Below are 21,236 nucleotides of genomic sequence, written 5' to 3' on the forward strand. Positions count from 1 at the left end.
CGTGTCATACACCCCCCCTCTTCCAAAATGTTGATCCTCAATGTCCAGGACACAGTCTATAATGGGCACAGTTCATAAAGTCCTGACCTAGAGTGGATTATATGCATGAACATCAGATACATAGAAACGCATACACTGTTCACATTACACTTATGCATACATCTTCAGGGCAGGAACGGGGTAAGACAGTCCACATCCTCACAGATGATCTTGATGTGGGTTGTAAGTTGCATAATTTGGCCATTATATTATCTGATGCCATGTAGTTATCACTTTTGTAGGCTGCAGTTATGGCTTGTGATGTTAGGGACAAATGAGGTTTCATTACTTGCTGAGGTTAGAGTGGATGAGCATGTCTCCTGAACTTATAGTATCACTGTGACTTGATGTTATAGTATGGACTTGATTAATAGTATAAACTGGCACGACATGTAACCATGTTACTGGCACCTCATAAGCTTTATTTATGTGCATTCCTGTTAGGTGTGTGGGTACCTGTACTACCTCCATCATGTACCATGTTAAACTAAAATCCATCATCAGTCAAGTTGCAATTTTGTTATGTTACATTAGACATAAAACATACAATCCAAAAGTTATTGTATTTAGATCAAGAAAAATGCTATGGGAAATGTATTGTGTTGTAACCATTTTTACTGGTTGGATTTCATGATTTTTAACTGTACTTATGCTGTATTCTTAAGTCCCACCAAAAATCCAAAGAGGTCCTAAAGTCATAAGAGCAAATGTTCATCAAAGTTTTGAAATCTCGTGCTCAAGCAATGGCATACCACTACCCACAACAAGCTGGTTTAAAGATGGAAGAATCCTAGAACTGGATGCAAGACTGAAGGATACCACATTCAGAGTAGATAGTGCAGAACTTTCTGATGCAGGCCTGTATACATGCATTGCTAGTAACATTATCGGCCAAGACGATGCAAATATAACAGTTGAGATTCGAGGTAAAGCAAGAATGACAATTATGACTAATCATTACCTTTTTTCTTAGTTGTAATGACTTTTTGCTATACTATTGCATTGTAGCGCCTCCTTCCTTATCCAACTTGGAACCTCCTTATGATAAAACAAACCTGGAAAGAATTTCCAATCAATGGGTTGCATTTCCTTGCCCAGCAAAAGGTACATTTTTTAAAAATATTTAGTTAAAATTGTTTTCAATGTCTGTTAACAAAATTAATTTTTCTGTTGATGTTATTTGCATGATTGAAATCCTTAATGTAGAGTATTTTTCTGCTTGATATTATGCTATTAACCTGCTCTGTACCAAATTCAGAGAAAAAGAGCTACCAGGACGGTGAGTGAACTGCAATGTATGTCCTACGAGGAATGGTTAAAGGATCTGGGAATGTTTAGCTTGCAAAAAAGAAGGCTAAGAGGAGACTTAATAGCTGTCTACAAATATCTGAAGGGATATCACAATGTAGATTATCCTTATTCTCATTTGCACATATAGACACTTGAGAAGCAATGGAATGAAAACTGAAAGGGAGAAGATACAGATTAGATATTAGAAAAAACTTTTTGACAGTGAGGGTGATCAATGAATGGGACAGGCTCTCACGAGAGGTGGTGAGTTCTCTTTCAGTGGAAGTCTTCAGACAGAGGCTGGGCAGACATTTGTCTGAGGTGGTTTAGTGAATCCCGCATTGAGCAGGGGGTTGGACACGATGACCCTTGAGGTCCCTTCCAACTCTAACATTCTAGGATTCTATGTCCATTCCTTATCATTGCAAACTGTCTCTTCAGAAAGAAAGAGGACTAGAGCCCTAAAAGTCAGATCGCTACTTTCTGGTGGTGGCACTAGTGTTCTAGTCCTTGCCTTCTCTGAAGAGACAATTTGCATATTTCCCACAGGAGCATTGCGGCTTAAGTCTCCTCACCTTGGCATGTCAGGCTTGACAAGTCATTCACCACATGGAGAAATGATACCCCTTGGATTCCTTATCATTGTGATGCCAGATCAATGTTAGTTCAGTGAATTATTAAATTAGATAATTACTTTGTAAAGTATCCACACTTGTTGAAAGGATCCAATGCTATGCTTCAACCAACACCTGAAGCAAACTTTTTCCACTTCACAGCTCTTCCAGTAAGAAAGTCTTTTCATTACTGGTGACAGATCTCTTTAGCTTAACCTCCTTTGAATGTATGGAAATCAATGTCCTCAGATCCATACCTTTACATTTATTAACATGGCATCTTGACTTGTATAAGATTATATTGTCATTAACTCCCCAACACTGACTCTCTTTACAGGCCAGAGTACACACATGTGCTATGATGGCAAAGTACAGATGATAAAGAAATGAAAGTATTCCAGATATCCTTGTATCTTATAACTCACAAGGAAAGCAATACTTGCTGCACACTTCATGGCTTACTTTTATTTGTAAACTTTTTTCAGTAGAACTCAGACTTTTGACAGAGAATTAAGCTGAGAGTATTTTCCTGTGTTTGCTTCTGACATATGGTACTGTATGGGCATACTGTGGCATAGACTGGTCAATGACCAGCCATCGTGGGAAAAAAGATATACTGCACAGTGTTTCTGTGGAGAAGTGTACCTATATTGTACCTATATTGTAAATGAACATAGCAGCCTAGCTTTCTCGGTGCATACACCAAATGAGAAAAAAAAAAATTAAGTGAACAGAATACCCTACTTGGGAGTATTTTGGGAGTCAAATTACTTCTCTTTTGTAGGTCCTCATCTTTAAACATTCTGTATAGAGCGCCATTATATCCAACGGTGCAATGACTACTAGAAATTTCCAGTGTTGCAAATCTCCAAATGTTGATGAAGGGATCCAGTTATTATAAGGACAGTTATAGCCTCCTTACTGGAGAAATCAATAGAATTTACAGTTTATAGCTCCTCATAGGTTTTGTTTTCATGTATACATGATATTATGTTTGAAGATTTATGGTTTTGTTTTTTCATTACTTGTCCTGTGAGTTTTTCACAATTCATGATTAATTTACATGTGTCAGATAATGGACTATTTTGCCAGGAAATAGATTAAAGCATAACAGGTTCAATTATATGTAATTTAGCAATGGATGGTTTGACTATGAGGACACGTCCCATAAATGAAAAAATGCTATAAGATTAAACAGGGGAAAAAATTTGAACATAAAATAATAATAAATAGGGTGAAAACTTTAAGTCTTCTTTAAATAAAAACAATATCATATCATCATGCCACTGCTGAATCAGTGACACCTCTTCATTGTCTGGTCTTCACAGTGATTGGTGAGCGCTTTGCTTCTGTCTTTGACCACTCGCTCTGCTTTTCTCCATCGCTTCTCTTAGTTTTAAATAGCAGCAGAGAGGAAGAAGGGTTGTTTACCGCAGTTCAAAGTGTGGAGAGGGTGGAAAACATCTATATTCTCAGGAACAGCAGAAATAACAGGCTGTAGATAAAAGGAATTCACACATTAGATAAAATATTCCAGACATGAAAGTCTACTGAAACATATGAGCCATGAAAATGTACTTCTCACAAACTGATACATGCGAACCCAGGAACTTACTTCTAGCAGATGTAAAGGGAAGCGATTTGTTGGATGTAGTGAAGAGCCGGAGGCAGAGAAGTGGTTAACAGGGTTTACTGAACAGGTTATTATACAAGGAATACTTCATGCAGGGTGACAGGATCAGTAACGGCAATGACAGGAATTGCACACAAAACACAATGCTTGAGAAAAAGGTGTACAAGGAAAAAAGGTAACTTATCCCTCGCAGTTCTTGTAGGGGAAAGGCTGGAATATCTCCCTACGGCGTTGCAAATCGTGGACAATGTCTCTGGCTCTGTTACAGAGGAACGAAAAGCACCATCTCCCTATGGTGCCGATGTATCCGGTCTCGATTGGCTTGAGTGCGCTGGAACATAGAAACAGTCCTTTGTGTGGATTCCTCTGGAATGGCGCCGAACACGAACTGTGGGCACACTCACAGACCACGGCAACGAGCTGTCCTCTGGAGTAGTCTCTAAGAACGGAGCAAGTCACCTTACCTGCAACTGTGGGCGGGAAGGAGTCATCCAGAAAGGAAGTCTCAGAAGACAGCTCGGTAGTGACACAGTCAATGGAAAAGTCAGAACGCTGGGGGCTGAAAGATGCAAAGCTAGCAGTCGGAGCAGTGGGGAGGGAGTCAACCTTCTCCTTGTTCTCCTGTCGCTTTCCCGCCAAGTCTACCCCTTTCCCACGCTCAGTCCTTTTTATCTCCCCCGTGCCCCCTGCTGTCCAGCGTAAAGGTCCTCTCCTTACAGAAGAACCTTCCCCCGGCAACAGTGGTGACATTCCTGATAGTTCAGGCCCCAAAGGGCACCAGAAACTGCTGACTCTGTCTCGGCTTATCCTCTTACACTGACAGCATATTTTAATGGAAGAGATGAAGCCAAACCCACAAACTTGAAACTAGGACCAGATGTCTAATGGCATATTAGGAGATCTAAAGTAGAACAAAGGAATTAGGATTGCAGACTGAGTCATTTTGTAACTTTTTAAACTAATAATATCCACTAAGATGTAAATATTATTTTTTAAATGTCAAAGGTGTTCATAGCTTTTGCACTTTTTGGACCTCTACTGTTTTTCTCTGAAGTTATTAAGTCAGATTATTCATTTACATTCTGGCATTGTCTTAATCAGGTACTCCAAAACCAGTGATCAAATGGTTGCATAATAACAAAGAATTAACAGGAACAGAACCTGGCATCAACATTACAAAGGATGGGACATTGCTCATCATTAATTCCTTGACACGTTATGATAGTGGAGAGTACAAGTGTGTGGCGACAAATGAAGCAGGGCTGACAGAGAAGAAATACAACCTGAAAGTCCATGGTAATTATTATTTTTACATTAAGTACTGTTTGCATTGTGGATTGAATCATGGTTACTTGGAATTTTTCACTCTGTGCAAAATCAATAGTGAGTCCTAAATACTAGATGTCTGAAAGGTAGAGATGCTTAAACCATTTGAAATTTGAATTTGCTGGCTTTGCCAAATTTTTCCAAGAGATTTGATATGTGATGAATATCTTTGTCATGAATCTTAATACCATAAAGCCAGTATAAACCCTATAACCCTCAGAGGTCTCCTAGAGCTGTATTGAAACCCTTTTGAGCAAATATGGCCTTACTAATGACCAACCTATTTGGCTAGGTGAAAACAGATATTTACTGGTGTTTTTCCCCCTTGCCAAAATAATACAACATACGTTACCCCAAAATACAATATTATTAGATAAAGCTGTCACCCTGGCGAAATGCACATCAAGGACACATGTCCAGGTTGGATATTATGCAGTAATCACAGTTCGAGATAAAATAAAGTGATCTATATAGGGGAATCTAATATGGAAACATGTGCTTCAACAATAGCACAGCCTGACAAGCTGCATGCGATACGTATATCTGTGCAAGAATTACTTGCAAGCACCGATGTGGTCTCCAGCAAGGGCATACTACGCCTAATAGCTGCCATATCCATACACAGTCCCTCATACTAGCCACATACAGGCTCACGTGTAGGTCCATTGGCGGCGTGGGTGGAGCTGGATTTCAAATGTATCGATGTCACAGCAGAGATACATTGCTTCATAGCTGCAGCGTACTTTGTATCAGCCGCATGTAGACCTGGTATGGCCAGTTCTATATAGATCAGGTGCGGCCTGCATGTCAGATCATCGGGCGGCATGTTGGGAGTTAGGTGTCATTTGTATCTATGTTATAGCAGAGATACATTATTTCACTGCCTCAATATACATCAGTCTCATACAGATATGGTAATGAGTGGAATCCAGTGTTTATCACTATACAGTTAGATCTGACATAAGCAAATAGTTACTCTATAGGTGAATTCTTGATGTGATTCATCTCGTGACCCAGAACATGAAATATGCTGTTATTTAACCCTGGATTTTAATTTATAGGGGACAATGGTCAGGGATTCAATTATATAAAATAAAAATAACTTACACCTAAGTGATCCAATCAGGAATTTAGTGACTCACAGCTTTATTAAGTACACAATTATTTAACCAAGCAGTGACTCAATATACAGTACATCCTCAATACGGTGAATGTGGATTATTCTATTTTTTTCTACTATTTTAAATAACTAATATAATTACTAAAAGTTATATTTTATTCACTTGTCCTTTTCCCCTACTTCCCTTTCCTAAATTATCTACAGTTTTGTACACTTATGTGAATAATATCTAGTGAGATTTGACAATACTATTACTGTATGTTATGAGATACATGTCCATTCCCCTAAAGTAATTTGCGGCAACAGCCAGTTGTATTGTGGTGCATACGGTTGCTAAATTTAACTATTGAAACAATTATAAAATCTTGACATTTAGTTTTTTATTTCCCACCCTCCATGCAAAAAAAAAATGGATTGTACTGTACATTACTCTAAAGTTCTATGCTACTAGGAACGTACACATATAGTTAGCAATTTGCACCTAAAGCCAGTCGTATAATGTTGGTGTCTGTCTATGGTTGTTAAATTCAACTATTAAAACAATTGTAAAAACTTAACCTTTTTTAAAGTTTTCCCCCTTTGAACAAAAATGCTGCATGATCCAGAAATGCAGCATGTAAATGAAAATGCGGCTACACAACGTAGAGTGATCATGTTTAATGTATAGTTCATAAATTGGTTAGAACAAGTATTCAAAAGATGTAAATGTGTCTGTAACATAAACAATTTTTTAAAAAATGCACATCAAGTTCTGTCCAAAAAAAAGAATGGGACAAAAAAAGCTTGGTAGTCTGAATTCCCAAAAGCAAGTAACAGGTCCCTTTATTTGGGTTGCATGTATGGGTCTAATAGTGGACTACTACAACAACGCAGTGTGCAAAAAAATGTAAATGTTTAACAACACGGTGACGTTGTGAGGATTCCAGTTGATTTTATGTTACAGGATTCTGGACACTTGCGATTTATAGAAAAAGAAAATTCTGTGTATGTATGTGTATATACTGTATGTATATGTATATAGGCACATATATGCATAAATCCAGGCTGGGAAAGCCTGAGCATCTGTTAAGCAGGTAACCCAGAGCATGGGGAATTGTGTGACCTTGCAGGAGTCAGTGACTGAACTGTGTGCATACAGTGGGGCAAAAAAGTATTTAGTCAGTCAGCAATAGTGCAAGTTCCACCACTTAAAAAGATGAGAGGCGTCTGTAATTTACATCATAGGTAGACCTCAACTATGGGAGACAAACTGAGAAAAAAAAATCCAGAAAATCACATTGTCTGTTTTTTTTTCATTTTATTTGCATATTATGGTGGAAAATAAGTATTTGGTCAGAAACAAAATTTCATCTCAATACTTTGTGATATATCCTTTGTTGGCAATGACAGAGGTCAAACGTTTTCTGTAAGTCTTCACAAGGTTGCCACACACTGTTGTTGGTATGTTGGCCCATTCCTCCATGCAGATCTCCTCTAGAGCAGTGATGTTTTTGGCTTTTCGCTTGGCAACACGGACTTTCAACTCCCTCCAAAGGTTTTCTATAGGGTTGAGATCTGGAGACTGGCTAGGCCACTCCAGGACCTTGAAATGCTTCTTACGAAGCCACTCCTTCGTTGCCCTGGCGGTGTGCTTTGGATCATTGTCATGTTGAAAGACCCAGCCACGTTTCATCCTCAATGCTCTTGCTGATGGAAGGAGGTTTGCACTCAAAATCTCACGATACATGGCCCCATTCATTCTTTCATGTACCCGGATCAGTCGTCCTGGCCCCTTTGCAGAGAAACAGCCCCAAAGCATGATGTTTCCACCACCATGCTTTACAGTAGGTATGGTGTTTGATGGATGCAACGCAGTATTCTTTTTCCTCCAAACACGACAAATTGTGTTTCTACCAAACAGTTCCAGTTTGGTTTCATCAGACCATAGGACATTCTCCCAAAACTCCTCTGGATCATCCAAATGCTCTCTAGCAAACTTCAGATGGGCCCGGACATGTACAGGCTTAAGCAGTGGGACACGTCTGGCACTGCAGGATCTGAGTCCATGGTGGCGTAGTGTGTTACTTATGGTAGGCCTTGGTACATTGGTCCCAGCTCTCTGCAGTTCATTCACTAGGTCCCCCCGCGTGGTTCTGGGATTTTTGCTCACCGTTCTTGTGATCATTCTGAACCCACGGGGTGGGATTTTGCGTGGAGCACCAGATCGAAGGAGATTATCAGTGGTCTTGTATGTCTTCCATTTTCTAATTATTGCTCCCACAGTTGATTTCTTCACTCCAAGCTGGTTGGCTATTGCAGATTCAGTCTTCCCAGCCTGGTGCAGGGCTACAATTTTGTTTCTGGTGTCCTTTGACAGCTCTTTGGTCTTCACCATAGTGGAGTTTGGAGTCAGACTGTTTGAGGGTGTGCACAGGTGTCTTTTTATACTGATAACAAGTTTAAACAGGTGCCATTACTACAGGTAATGAGTGGAGGAAAGAGGAGACTCTTAAAGAAGAAGTTACAGGTCTGTGAGAGCCAGAAATCTTGATTGCTTGTTTCTGACCAAATACTTATTTTCCACCATAATATGCAAATAAAATGAAAAAAAAAAACAGACAATGTGATTTTCTGGATTTTTTTTTCTCAGTTTGTCTCCCATAGTTGAGGTCTACCTATGATGTAAATTACAGACGCCTCTCATCTTTTTAAGTGGTGGAACTTGCACTTTTGCTGACTGACTAAATACTTTTTTGCCCCACTGTATAACAGCGGTTGAAATGGACTATATGTCAGGTCGGTTCACATGGCCTACAGTGGTTTATGATGTGTAATAAACCAGAGGTGGACTTACATATATATACAGTGCCTTGCGAAAGTATTCAGCCCCCTGGAACATTTCAACCTTTTCCCACATATCATGCTTCAAACATAAAGATACCAAATGTAAATTTTTGGTGAAGAATCAACAACAAGTGGGACACAATTGTGAAGTTGAATGAAATTTATTGGTTATTTTACATTTTTGTGAAAATTCAAAACTGAAATGTGGGGCGTGCAATATTATTCGGCCCGTTTATTTTAATACTTTGTTGCGCCACCTTTTGCTGCAATTACAGCTGCAAGTCACTTGGGGTATGTCTCTATCAGTTTTGTACATCGAGAGACTGAAATTCTTGCCCATTCTTCCTTGGCAAACAGATCGCACTCATTGAGGTTTGATGGAGATCGTTTGTGAACAGCAGTTTTCAGCTCTTTCCACAGATTCTCGATTGGATTTACGTCTAGACTTTGACTTGGCCATTCTAACACCTGGATACGTTTATTTGTGAACCATTCCATTGTAGATTTTGCTTTATGTTTGGGATCATTGTCTTGTTGGAAGACAAATCTCCGTCCCAGTCTCAGGTCTTTTGCAGACTCCAACAGGTTTTTTTCAAGAATGGTCCTGTATTTGGCTCCATCCATCTTTCCATCAATTTTAACCATCTTCCCTGTCCCTGCTGAAGAAAAGCAGGCCCAAACCATGATGCTGGCACCATCATGTTTGACAGTGGGGATGGTGTGTTCAGGGTGATGAGCTGTGTTGCTTTTACGCCAAACATATCGATTGGAATTGTTGCCAAAAGTAGGATTTTGGTTTCATCTGACCAGAGCACCTTCTTCCACATGTTTTGTGTGTCTCCCAGGTAGCTTGTTGCAAACTTTCAATGACACTTTTTATGAATATCTTTGAGAAATGGCTTTCTTCTTGCCACTTTTCCAGTAAGGCCAGATTTGTGCAGTGTACGACTGATTGTTGTCCTATGGATAGACACCTCAGCTGTAGATCTCTGCAGTTCATCCAGAGTGATCATGGGCCTCTGCATCTCTGATCAGTCTTCTCCTTGTTTAAGATTAAAGTTTAGAGGGACGGCCGGGTCTTGGTAGTTTTGCAGTGGTATGATGCTCCTTCCATTTCAATATGATCTCTTGCACAGTGCTCCTTGGGATGTTTAAAGTTTTGGAAATCATTTTGTATCTAAATCCGGCTTTAAACTTCTCCACAATAGTATCACGGACCTGCCTGCTGTGTTCCTTGGTCTTCATGATGCTCTCTGTGCATTAAAAAGAACCCTGAGACTATCACAGAGCAGGTGCATTTATACGGAGACTTGATTACACACAGGTGGATTATATTTATCATCATTAGTCATTTATGACAACATTGGATCATTCAGAGATCCACAATGAACTTCTGGAGTGAGTTTTCTGCACTGAAAGTAAAGGGGCCGAATAATATTGCACACCCCACTTTTCAGTTTTTGAGTTTCCACAAAAAATTAAAATAACCAATAAATTTCGTTCAACTTCACAATTGTGTCCCACTTGTTGATTCTTCACCAAAAATTTACATTTGGTATCTTTAAGTTTGAAGCATGATATGTGGGAAAAGGTTGAAAAGTTCCAGGGGGCCAAATACTTTCGCAAAGGCACTGTATATATATAATATATAAATATATATATATATATATATATATATACTGTATATATATATATATATATATATATACAGCTTAGGCTAAAATTAAGAGACCACCACCACATCAAAACCCTGTTATGGGCAGTCCATTCTCCAAACCTGTACCCCTGTGTTCTGTGGTGTTGCTATCAGTGTGTCAAGAGTGGGAGAAGAGGGTTGCATTGACAATCCAACACAATGGGCAGCACTTTGAACACATTTTATAAGTGGTCACAAACTTGTAAATAACTCATGAAATAATAAAGTTGCGTTAAAACCAAACACCATTGTTTTTCTTGTGAAATTCTCAATAAGTTTGATGTGTCACATGACCCTCTTCCCATTGAAAAAAATAAAGTTGGATCCAAAATGTACAACTTTAAAATGCCCACTATGGTCACCACCCATCTTGAAAAGTTTCCCCCTTCCATATACTAATGTGCCACAAACAGGAAGCTGATATCACCAACCATTCCCATTTTATTTAGGTGCATCCATATAAATGGCCCACCCTGTATATATATATATATATATATATATATATATATATATATATATAGTGGTAATGTGACTCAGGAACATGGCTGTTCTGTAAAACATGGGAAACAAAAAGATATCATATATCAAAGTCCATATGCCTGTGGGAATCCACCCACTCAGAGTGCAATCAACAGGGACCAGCACAGTTGCATATCTCTGGAGCTCTCTTGCCTCCAAACTCAGTGGCCGGATGTTTTACCTCTCCAATCACACCCTTTAGGTCAAAATATGGTGAGTAGTCATCGCACCCATCTCTTACACCTACTCACAAATATACAAAGATACTCACAAGATACAAATCTCCCCTCACATTGCCAGTGACTATTAAGCTACAGCTAGAGTTGAGCGACTTTTGGTTTTTTAGGGTCGAGTTTCGTTTCGTGAAACCCGACTTTTCCAAAAGTCGGGTTGAGCAAGATCGGCCGATTATAGGGAAAAGTCGGGGTCGTCCGGAAACACGAAACCCAATGTAAGTCAATGGGGAATAAAAGTCGGCAGTGAGAGGAGGACAGGAAACACACCTACAGTGCTCATTTGAATGCCAAAAGCATCAATTCTTCTTACTTAAGCTTGTCAACCTTAATTAACTTCATAATACAAGTTACGCACTGAAAAATGGGGGTTATTTGGCTAAAGTTGTGGGGGCGTAGGGTTGGCTCCAGGTTTTCATGTGCCCTGGGCGAAAGAGCGCCCCTTTAACACATACCACAACTCATCATGCTCCGATACGGCAGAGAAATAGCGGTATAGTACAATGAAAAATACTTCACTTTTTACATCTCATGACGAGGCCCATCTATTTCTCCATATAGAATCATTGGTCCCATATAATGTTTGAAACAGTATATGATGAGCTCCACATAATGCTACAGTATATGTTGGTCCCCATGGATGAAGCTCCACTGTCTTATGGGCCCAAATAATGCTCCAAACATAATGGGCCCCATTTCTAATGCTCTAGTGTATAATGGGCCCTGTAAATGCTGCTCCAGTGTCTGATGTCCACCTTTGGAATGTTCCAGTGTATGGTGGGCCCCTCTATCATTCTCCAGAGTATAGTGCTCCCCAAAAAATGCTGTCCCAACATTGAAAACAATCAAATAAGTCTCCTCACTAGGGAATCCCTGTACTAGTCTGGACTCCTCGTCGTCCCCATCTTCCATCTCACTGCACAGTATTTCAACCTTGCAAGTGCTGTGATCCTGAGCAAGCAGGGGGGGCCCACTCGTTGGCGACGGCACTGGCACAGGACCCCTGATAGTACGGTGGTGTGTCTGATGGCGGGTGGGCCGTACCTGCACTTTCATCTGCAGCTTCCTCTTTGTCACCGTGTAAGATGGAACTGTATATGGGAAGGGTAACCTGAGTTTCATCAGGGTCAGATTCAGGCCGTGTAGCGTGCGAGGGGAATGTAGTGGTCTGGGTCAATGTACCAGCAGATTCATCGAGCAGTGGCTGGGCATCAGTGCACTTGTGTCGCCCCCAGGAGTACAGTCGCCACAGTGGCATTACCTTCCTCCTCGGGAGTGTGATGTCATGCTTGGGAGCAACGAAGGATCTCTCTAGCAGGTTAACTGATTGGGCGGCGTTATTCCCACGAGTCATGACCCTCCAAACAGCGTTCATGAAGGCAAAGTGTTTGTTTTACGTGGGCAGTATGGTTGCAAAGCTGAACCTTAAAGGAATGTCCAGAAGGGCACCACCAGGAGTGGAGCCTACGGTTAAATTCGACTCCACCTGGGAAACCTCAACCATGCCAGCTACAGAAAAGATGCACACATTGCAAGCTTAATTCCGTTAACGAACGAGACTCCGTCATGCCCCGCGGTCCGAGTCCGGCTTACTAGAGGGACACGTGAGGCTCTGGCACATGAGATTGGCCAATAACTGGTGTGTCATGCCCTTACATGTCCGTGGCTGCATGTGCGCTACACTGAAAAGTCCAGCGTTTGTCGCTTACAGGTGCAGATAACCCGCTGAACAACGTTAGTGATGGGGATCACTGATTACAATTATTACCCGCGAACGATGATTTCCCAGTAAGTGCAGGTCAACCGCAGTTCCGGAATTAGGCCTAACCGTCATTCCTGAAAAAATGAAAAACTTAAGTGTGCAAACCACAGGTGCTGTAGCTTGCTTAACAGCTCGCCAGCCGTTCTCACGCCCAGTATGGATTACACGTGATTGCACAAAGGTGAGAAAGGGTACCGTATCCCCGGATAACATGTATGGATAGCGTACACATTCAAAATATATGTCTATACATCAGTAGGCAGGCTCAGACAGTGTTAGGCCCAGTATGGATTGCACGTGATTGCACAAAGGTGAGAAAGGGTAACGTATCCCCGGATAACATGTATGGATAGCGTACACATTCAAAATATATGTCTATACATCAGGAGGCAGGCTCAGACGGTGTTAGGCCCAGTATGGCTTGCACGTGATTGCACAAAGGTGAGAAAGGGTACCGTATCCCCGGATAACATGTATGGATAGCGTACACATTCAAAATATATGTCTATACATCAGGAGGTAGGCTCAGACGGTGTTAGGCCCAGTATGGATTGCACGTGATTGCACAAAGGTGAGAAAGGGTACCGTATCCCCGGATAACATGTATGGATAGCGTACACATTCAAAATATATGTCTATACATCAGGAGGCAGGCTCAGACGGTGTTAGGCCCAGTATGGATTGCACGTGATTGCAGAAAGGTGAGAAAGGGTACCGTATCCCCGGATAACATGTATGGATAGCGTACACATTCAAAATATATGTCTATACATCAGGAGGCAGGCTCAGACGGTGTTAGGCCCAGTATGGATTGCACGTGATTGCACAAAGGTGAGAAAGGGAACCATATCCCCGGATAACATGTATGGATAGCGTACACATTCAAAATATATGTCTATACATCAGGAGGCAGGCTCAGACGGTGTTAGGCCCAGTATGGCTTGCACGTGATTGCACAAAGGTGAGAAAGGGTACCGTATCCCCGGATAACATGTATGGATAGCGTACACATTCAAAATATATGTCTATACATCAGGAGGCAGGCTCAGACGGTGTCAGGCACAGTATGGATTTCACGGCCCAGACTACACAGCGGAGGAGCAGGGAGAGGTAAAGATTGCAAATGCTGGGGCCCTACCCAAGCAAGGGGGCCCACTCGTGGGCGTCGGTACTGGCACTGGGCCCCTCATAGTACGGCGGTGTGTCTGATGGCGGGTGTGCACCATCACCGTCAGAGACACTTGATTGCACTATGAGGGACCCTGTGCCAGTGCCCGCGCCCAAGAGTCGGCCTACCCACCTGTCCAGGGCAACGGCACTCGCATGGTGTCGTGCGCTACGTGGTGACCCCGGCCATGGGGGGGGGCAGCACAGTTAGGGAGTTTTAGAAAGTGGCATATGTTGATGTTGGACATTCAGCTGATGCAAAAGGCGAAATAGGTCAAGTCCCAGGAAGAGGTGGACCAAAGCAAGCCATTTTTCTGTCACCCTATGTGTCATCAGGGGAAGGTGGGACAAAATCCTTGGAAACCCATGCATGGTTCATTTTAATGAAGGTTAGATCATCCACATTTTGGGTTGACAGACGGGTCCTTTTTTCTGTCAGGATTGATCCAGCTGCACTGAAGACTCTTTCCGATAGCACACTTGCAGCTGGGCAAGCGAGCTCCTGTAAGGCATATTGTGCCAATTCAGGCCAGGTGTCCAGTTTAGCAGCCCAATAGTCAAAGGGGAATGACCTGTGTGGGAGAACATCGATATGGGAGGAAAAGTAGTTTGTAACCATAGTTGACAACTGCTGTCTCCTGTCACTTTCCATCGATGCAGTATTACCAATTGTGTGAGCGGTACTTGAAAAATCAGTCCACAACATTGTCATGAAACCCCTGTCTCCAACGCCACTTCTGCTGTGTGCACCATGAACACCTCTGCCAAGCTGCCCCCGGCCCGTACGGCTCGTGTGAGAACCATCACCGCTGCTGTGTGCTGGGAATGCCTCAAGCAACCGATTTACCAGAGTTGCTTGTTTATTAGCCAATATTAGGTCAAGGTTCTCCTGTGGCATGATGTTTTGTAATTTGCCTTTATAGCGAGGATCCAGGATGCTGGCCAACCAGTAGTCATCATCGTTCATCATTTTGGCAATGCGGGGGTCCCTTTTTAGGATCTACAAGGCATAATCTGACATGTGGGCCAATGTTCCCGGTGTCAATGATGCACTGCGAGTGCTGGTTGGAGGAGCACTTTCTGGCAAATCCACATCCCTCCAGTCACGCACAAACCCTGTACCAGACCTTGCCACGCCAACATTTTCACTTGCCCCACGAGATGCATCCTCCTCCCCTAAGTAATCATCCCCATCATCATCCTCCTCCTCCTCTTCTTCCTCCACCTCGTCCAGGAGAGGTCCCTGAGCAGACAATGGCTGAATGTCATCAAGGATTCCCTCCTCCTCTTCCTCCTCATCAACATTGGCTGCAGACGCCTGCTCCTTAAGGTGCGTCAAAGTTTGCATGAGCAGACGCATAAGTGGGATGCTCATGCTTAGGATGGCGTCGTCTGCGCTTACCAGCCGTGTGCATTCCTCAAAACACTGAAGGACTTTACAGAGGTCTTTCAGCTTCGACCACTGCACACCTGTCAACTCCATGTCTGCTCTCAAAGTGCCTGGCCGTGTATCCTCCCACAAATGCATTATGGCCTGCCTCTGCTCGCACAGCCGCTCCACCATGTGCAGGGTGGAGTTCCACCTTGTTGCAATGTCGATAATGAGGCGGTGGTTGGGAAGGTGGAGCAATCGCTGCAGCTTCTGCATACGAACGGAGTGTACAGGCGACAGGCGGATGTGCGCGCACAGTCTTCGCACCTTCTGGAGCAGGGCTGTTAACTCCGGATAATTTTTGAGGAAGCACTGCACCACCAGGTTCAAGGTGTGAGCAAAGCAAGGTATGTGGCTGAGTTTTGAAAGGGCTATGGCTGCCACAAAATTACGGCCGTTATCACTAACCACCTTGCCTGCCTCAAGATGTACACTGCCCAGCCATGACTCAGTATGTCTCTTCAAGTACTCGGCCAGCACCTCGGCGGTGTGTCTGTCGCCCAAACACATCATCTGCAACACAGCCTGCTGACGCTTTCCACTAGCTGCTCGATAGGGGGACACCTCGTGTGCAACAGTGGCAACTGCAGATGGAGAGCTCGTACGACTGCGCTCTGTGGACGAGCTTTTGCTTCTGGAGGAGGAGGAGGGTCGAACGCCTACAGCCAACTGTTTCCTATACCGTGGGCTAGGCAGCACTGTCCCACCACCGCTATCCCCTGTGGACCCTGCATCCACCACATTAACCCAGTGCGCAGTGATGGACACGTAACGGCCCTGGCCATGCCAACTGGACCATGCATCAGTTGTGAGGTGCACCTTTCCACTCACTGACTGCTTGAGTGCATGGACAATGCGGTCTTTTACATGATGGTGGAGGGCTGGGATGGCTTTGCGAGAGAAGAAGTGGTGACTGGGTAGGTCATAGCGTGGTACTGCATAGGCCATGAGTTCGCGGAAAGCTGCGCTTTCCACCAACCGATAGGGCATCATCTCAAACGAGATTAGTTTGGCAATGTGGGCATTCAAACCCAGTGTACGCGGATGAGAGACTGAGTACTTTCTTGACCTACTCATAGTGTCTGGGAGGGTGAGCTGGACTTGAGAGCTGCATATGGTGGAAGTAGCGGTGGACAGGGCGGACTGAGAGAGGGTTGATGATGGTGATGGAGTTGGTGTTCTTTCTGATGGCCTAGATTCAGTATTTCGTTGATATAACAGTGGGATTCCCTGACTGCTGTGGCCTTGCAACGACACCTCAACATTTGCTGCTGTGCAAACCGGTGGGCTTACAGTGGGGGAAACAATGTAGCGTTGCTGACTACCTTCTTTGTGATCAGTTGCACATGTGGCACTTGAGGTTTGGTGTTGTGTCCACGCTTGCAAGTGCATGCTGGTTAAATGTCTAAGCATGCAACTGGTATTCAAATTTTTCAGATTTTTCCCTCGGCTAAAGGTCTTTGCGCACTTCTTACAGATAACCTTGGCCTGATCATGAGAATTTTGTTCAAAAAAGTGCCACACTGCACTCTTCCGACTTTGGCAGACATTTTGCGGCCTAGCATGCTGTGATCTTTTGACCCTCTGGACAAGCTGTCCAGCAACTCTTTTGATTTTTGGAACCTGTCTTTGGAGTGCTCCGGGCCTGCCAGATAACAGCTGTTGCGATGTCGATGTCTGCTGTGGATGCTCCTCATCTGAGCTATTGGAAGCAGCACCCTCTTCCCCCAATGGATGCCAATCTGGGTCAACAACTGGGTCATCCATCACCTCCTCTTCAATGTCATGTGCACCTTCCTCTGTGTCACCGTGTATGGTGGTATAGTGTGCGGGAAGGGGCACCTGAGTCTCATCAGGGTCAGAATCTGGCTCTGTACACTGCGAGGACAATGTAGTGCTCTGAGTGAATGTACCAGCAGAATCATCTATCAGCGGCTGTGCATCAGTGCACTCCATGTCAGATTCATCTTGGCCTGGGTAATTCACCATTTCACTTGATAATCCAGGCATGGTATGTGAAAACAGCTCCATGGAGTAATCAGTAGTATGGCCTGCGTCATCCTTCAATCTTGGTTGGGGTGAAGGACACAAGGAAAGGTGTGGTTCATGAACATGAGCCTCCAATGACGACTCAGTGCTTTTATTTTTTACAACTTCAGAAGAGGAGGCGATAGAGCTGGAGGCTGAGTCAGCAATGTAAGAAAAAACTTTTTCCTGAAGCTCTGGCTTTAAAAGCGGTTTGCCAACTCCTAGAAAACTAAGCCTTCGAGGCCTTGTGGAGCCAGACGATGACGCAGGCTCAACACCTCCTGCATTCGGTCCTATTTTGCTTTTGCCACTACCATCAGATCCACCACCAACACCATCATTTCCAGCTGCCAACCCCCGCCCAATTCCACGGCCTCTTCCACCAGCCTTCCTCATTTTTGGTAGAAATGTAGACAAAATCCAACAAACTATATAGTAATGTAAAACAAGGTACAAGGTGTCTATAGGACAGGGGAGATTTGGAATTTCTGCAGACACTTGTGGACACTGGACACTGGATTGTGTGAGGCCCACTGAATATCAGAGCGCTATGTCACAGGCTCGATGGCACAAGTGTGAAAAAAGTGACTACTGGATAAGGGAGATTTTGAATTTCTGCACACACTAGTGGACACTGGACACTTTTGGATTGTGTGAGGCCCACTGAATATCAGAGCGCTATGTCACAGGCTCGATGGCACAGGTGTGAAAAATGTCACTAGAGGATAACGGAGATTTTGAATTTCTGCACACACTAGTGGACACTGGACACTTTTGGATTGTGTGAGGCCCACTGAATATCAGAGCGCTATGTCACAGGCTCGATGGCACAGGTGTGAAAAATGTCACTAGAGGATAACGGAGATTTTGAATTTCTGCACACACTAATGGACACTGGACACTTTTGGATTGTGTGAGGCCCACTGAATATCAGAGCGCTATGTCACAGGCTCGATGGCACAAGTGTGAAAAATGTCACTAGAGGATAACGGAGATATAGAATTTCTGCACACACTAGTGGACACTGGACACTTTTGGATTGTGTGAGGCCCACTGAATATTAGAGCCGTATGTCACAATCTCGATGGCACAGGTGTGAAAAAAGTGACTACAGGATAAGGGAGATTTTGAATTTCTGCACACACTAGTGGACACTGGACACTTTTGGATTGTGTGAGGCCCACTGAATATCAGAGCGCTATGTCACAGGGTCGATGGCACAGGTGTGAAAAAAGTGACTACAGGATAAGGGAGATTTTGAATTTCTGCACACACTAGTGGACACTGGACACTTTTGGATTGTGTGAGGCCCACTGAATATCAGAGCGCTATGTCACAGGCTCGATGGCACAGGTGTGAAAAATGTCACTAGAGGATAACGGAGATTTTGAATTTCTGCACACACTAGTGGACACTGGACACTTTTGGATTGTGTGAGGCCCACTGAATATCAGAGCGCTATGTCACAGGCTCGATGGCACAGGTGTGAAAAATGTCACTAGAGGATAATGGAGATTTTGAATTTCTGCACACACTAGTGGACACTGGACACTTTTGGATTGTGTGAGGCCCACTGAATATCAGAGCGCTATGTCACAGGCTTGATGGCACAGGTGTGAAAAATTTCACTAGAGGATAACGGAGATTTTGAATTTCTGCACACATTAGTGGACACTGGACACTTTTGGATTGTGTGAGGCCCACTGAATATCAGAGCGCTATGTCACAGGCTCGATGGCACAGGTGTGAAAAATGTCACTAGAGGATAACGGAGATTTTGAATTTCTGCACACACTAGTGGACACTGGACACTTTTGGATTGTGTGAGGCCCACTGAATATCAGAGCGCTATGTCACAGGCTCGATGGCACAGGTGTGAAAAATGTCACTAGAGGATAACGGAGATTTTGAATTTCTGCACACACTAGTGGACACTGGACACTTTTGGATTGTGTGAGGCCCACTGAATATCAGAGCGCTATGTCACAGGCTCGATGGCACAGGTGTGAAAAAAGTGACTACAGGATAAGGGAGATTTTGAATTTCTGCACACACTAGTGGACACTGGACACTTTTGGATTGTGTGAGGCCCACTGAATATCAGAGCGCTATGTCACAGGCAGAAATTGGCTAGTGTATCACAAACTACAAGGTGTATGTAGAATTGGGCAGAATTGGAATCTCCCTAGAGTGTAGGTCTGTAAGAACGGAACAAGTCCTCCACTTATCCTTCCACAGTGACACACAGATAGCTTCACTGTGGCTGTGATAACAGCCGTTACACGGTACTGTGTGAGGAGCGTACACCGCTGTATGGTGTGAAAAAATGCACGCTCAGTACCTCAGCAGGACAAAAAAAAAAATTGGGATTGCTTTTAAAAAAGCAGTTTGCAGAGCAGTGGGTAAACAGCAATGCAGCTGTCAGGAAGCCTTAGAAGGCAGCCTAACAACCATCACCGCTGATCCACCACAATATAGCCTCCCCTTGCACTGCACACACAGTGACTGGTGTGTTGTACAGGCAAAATCGCTAGCAGCAGAAGCAGTTTTTTTTTCTTCTTCCCTGCCTAACGCTCTCCCTAAAGAATCAGCAACCTCTCCCTATGCTAAGATCGGCAGAATTAAGATGTCGGTCGGCGTGCACGCCCTTTTATAACCCCTGTGACGCCCACCAAAGCAAGCCAATCACTTGCATGCCCTTCTGAAAGATGGTGGTGACCCCTGCCTATGTCATCACGTTGCCCACAGTGTCCGTGGATCCTGATTGGCTGAAAAAGAGCGCAAAACAAACTTTTGAAACGCGACTTTGGCGTGTAAGTCACCGACCTCGTGGCCGACCTCATCCTAGGGTCGGGTTTCGTTTCATGAAACCCGACTTTGCCAAAAGTCGGCGACTTTTGAAATTTTTCGACCCGTTTCGCTCAACTCTAGCTACAGCAATACCCTTTCTCACTGAATCTTTGAATAATTATTCACAAACTACTATTCCCATTTTCAATGTTCTCCAACACAGTGCAGTAGTCCATAACAAACCATTTTTGACCCTTTTCTATCCCTATGTAGAAGGAGCAGTACACTCTAATCTCCTATCTCTACACTTTAAAAATATAAAATGGCTCTGATTGGCCAGCCTTCAACTTTTATGCTTGCTGTAAAAATGCCTCTTGAAGGGCTAGGTTAGACCATATGATGTGATAGTTGCAGGTCATTTTAGGAATACCTACCTGGCCATGCATGATGATGTTATAGCAGTATGTGAAATGGGGTTGATCACTTTTTTTCGCCTCATGAAACTAATCACAGTCTGTTCAAATTTGCATGCACATGGAAAGCTCAAGAAATTTGATTCCATTATCTGTGGATTGATCCAGTCATCTCTACTTAATGGGGACCTGGCTGCTCTCATTACATTTGTTTAATCTCTTTGTTCTAATTGGCATAAAATAGAAATGTATGAAAACGTAATTTTTTGAATGGCTAAATTAAAGGGGTTGTTCAGGTTTGGGATGAAAGTCTTCAGACACCATATGTAACTGCAGACTTCTTAATCATCA

At 43.4% G+C, this 21,236-nt stretch overlaps 1 protein-coding gene across 1 annotated transcript in view; it reads left to right on the forward strand.

The window, feature by feature from the left end:
• HMCN1 (hemicentin 1) overlaps positions 1-21,236 on the forward strand; it is a 944,468-nt gene that overhangs the window by 294,699 nt on the left and 628,533 nt on the right. Inside the window, exons 24-26 of the mRNA XM_073582913.1 lie at positions 705-965; positions 1,048-1,143; positions 4,678-4,872. Of these exons, the coding sequence (XP_073439014.1) occupies positions 705-965; positions 1,048-1,143; positions 4,678-4,872 (552 nt within the window). The remainder of the gene's footprint in view (positions 1-704; positions 966-1,047; positions 1,144-4,677; positions 4,873-21,236) is intronic.

This window comes from Dendrobates tinctorius, unplaced genomic scaffold (assembly GCF_039654945.1).
Source record: "Dendrobates tinctorius isolate UK_male_01 unplaced genomic scaffold, ASM3965494v1 ptg000074l, whole genome shotgun sequence".
Lineage (NCBI taxonomy): Eukaryota > Metazoa > Chordata > Amphibia > Anura > Dendrobatidae > Dendrobates > Dendrobates tinctorius.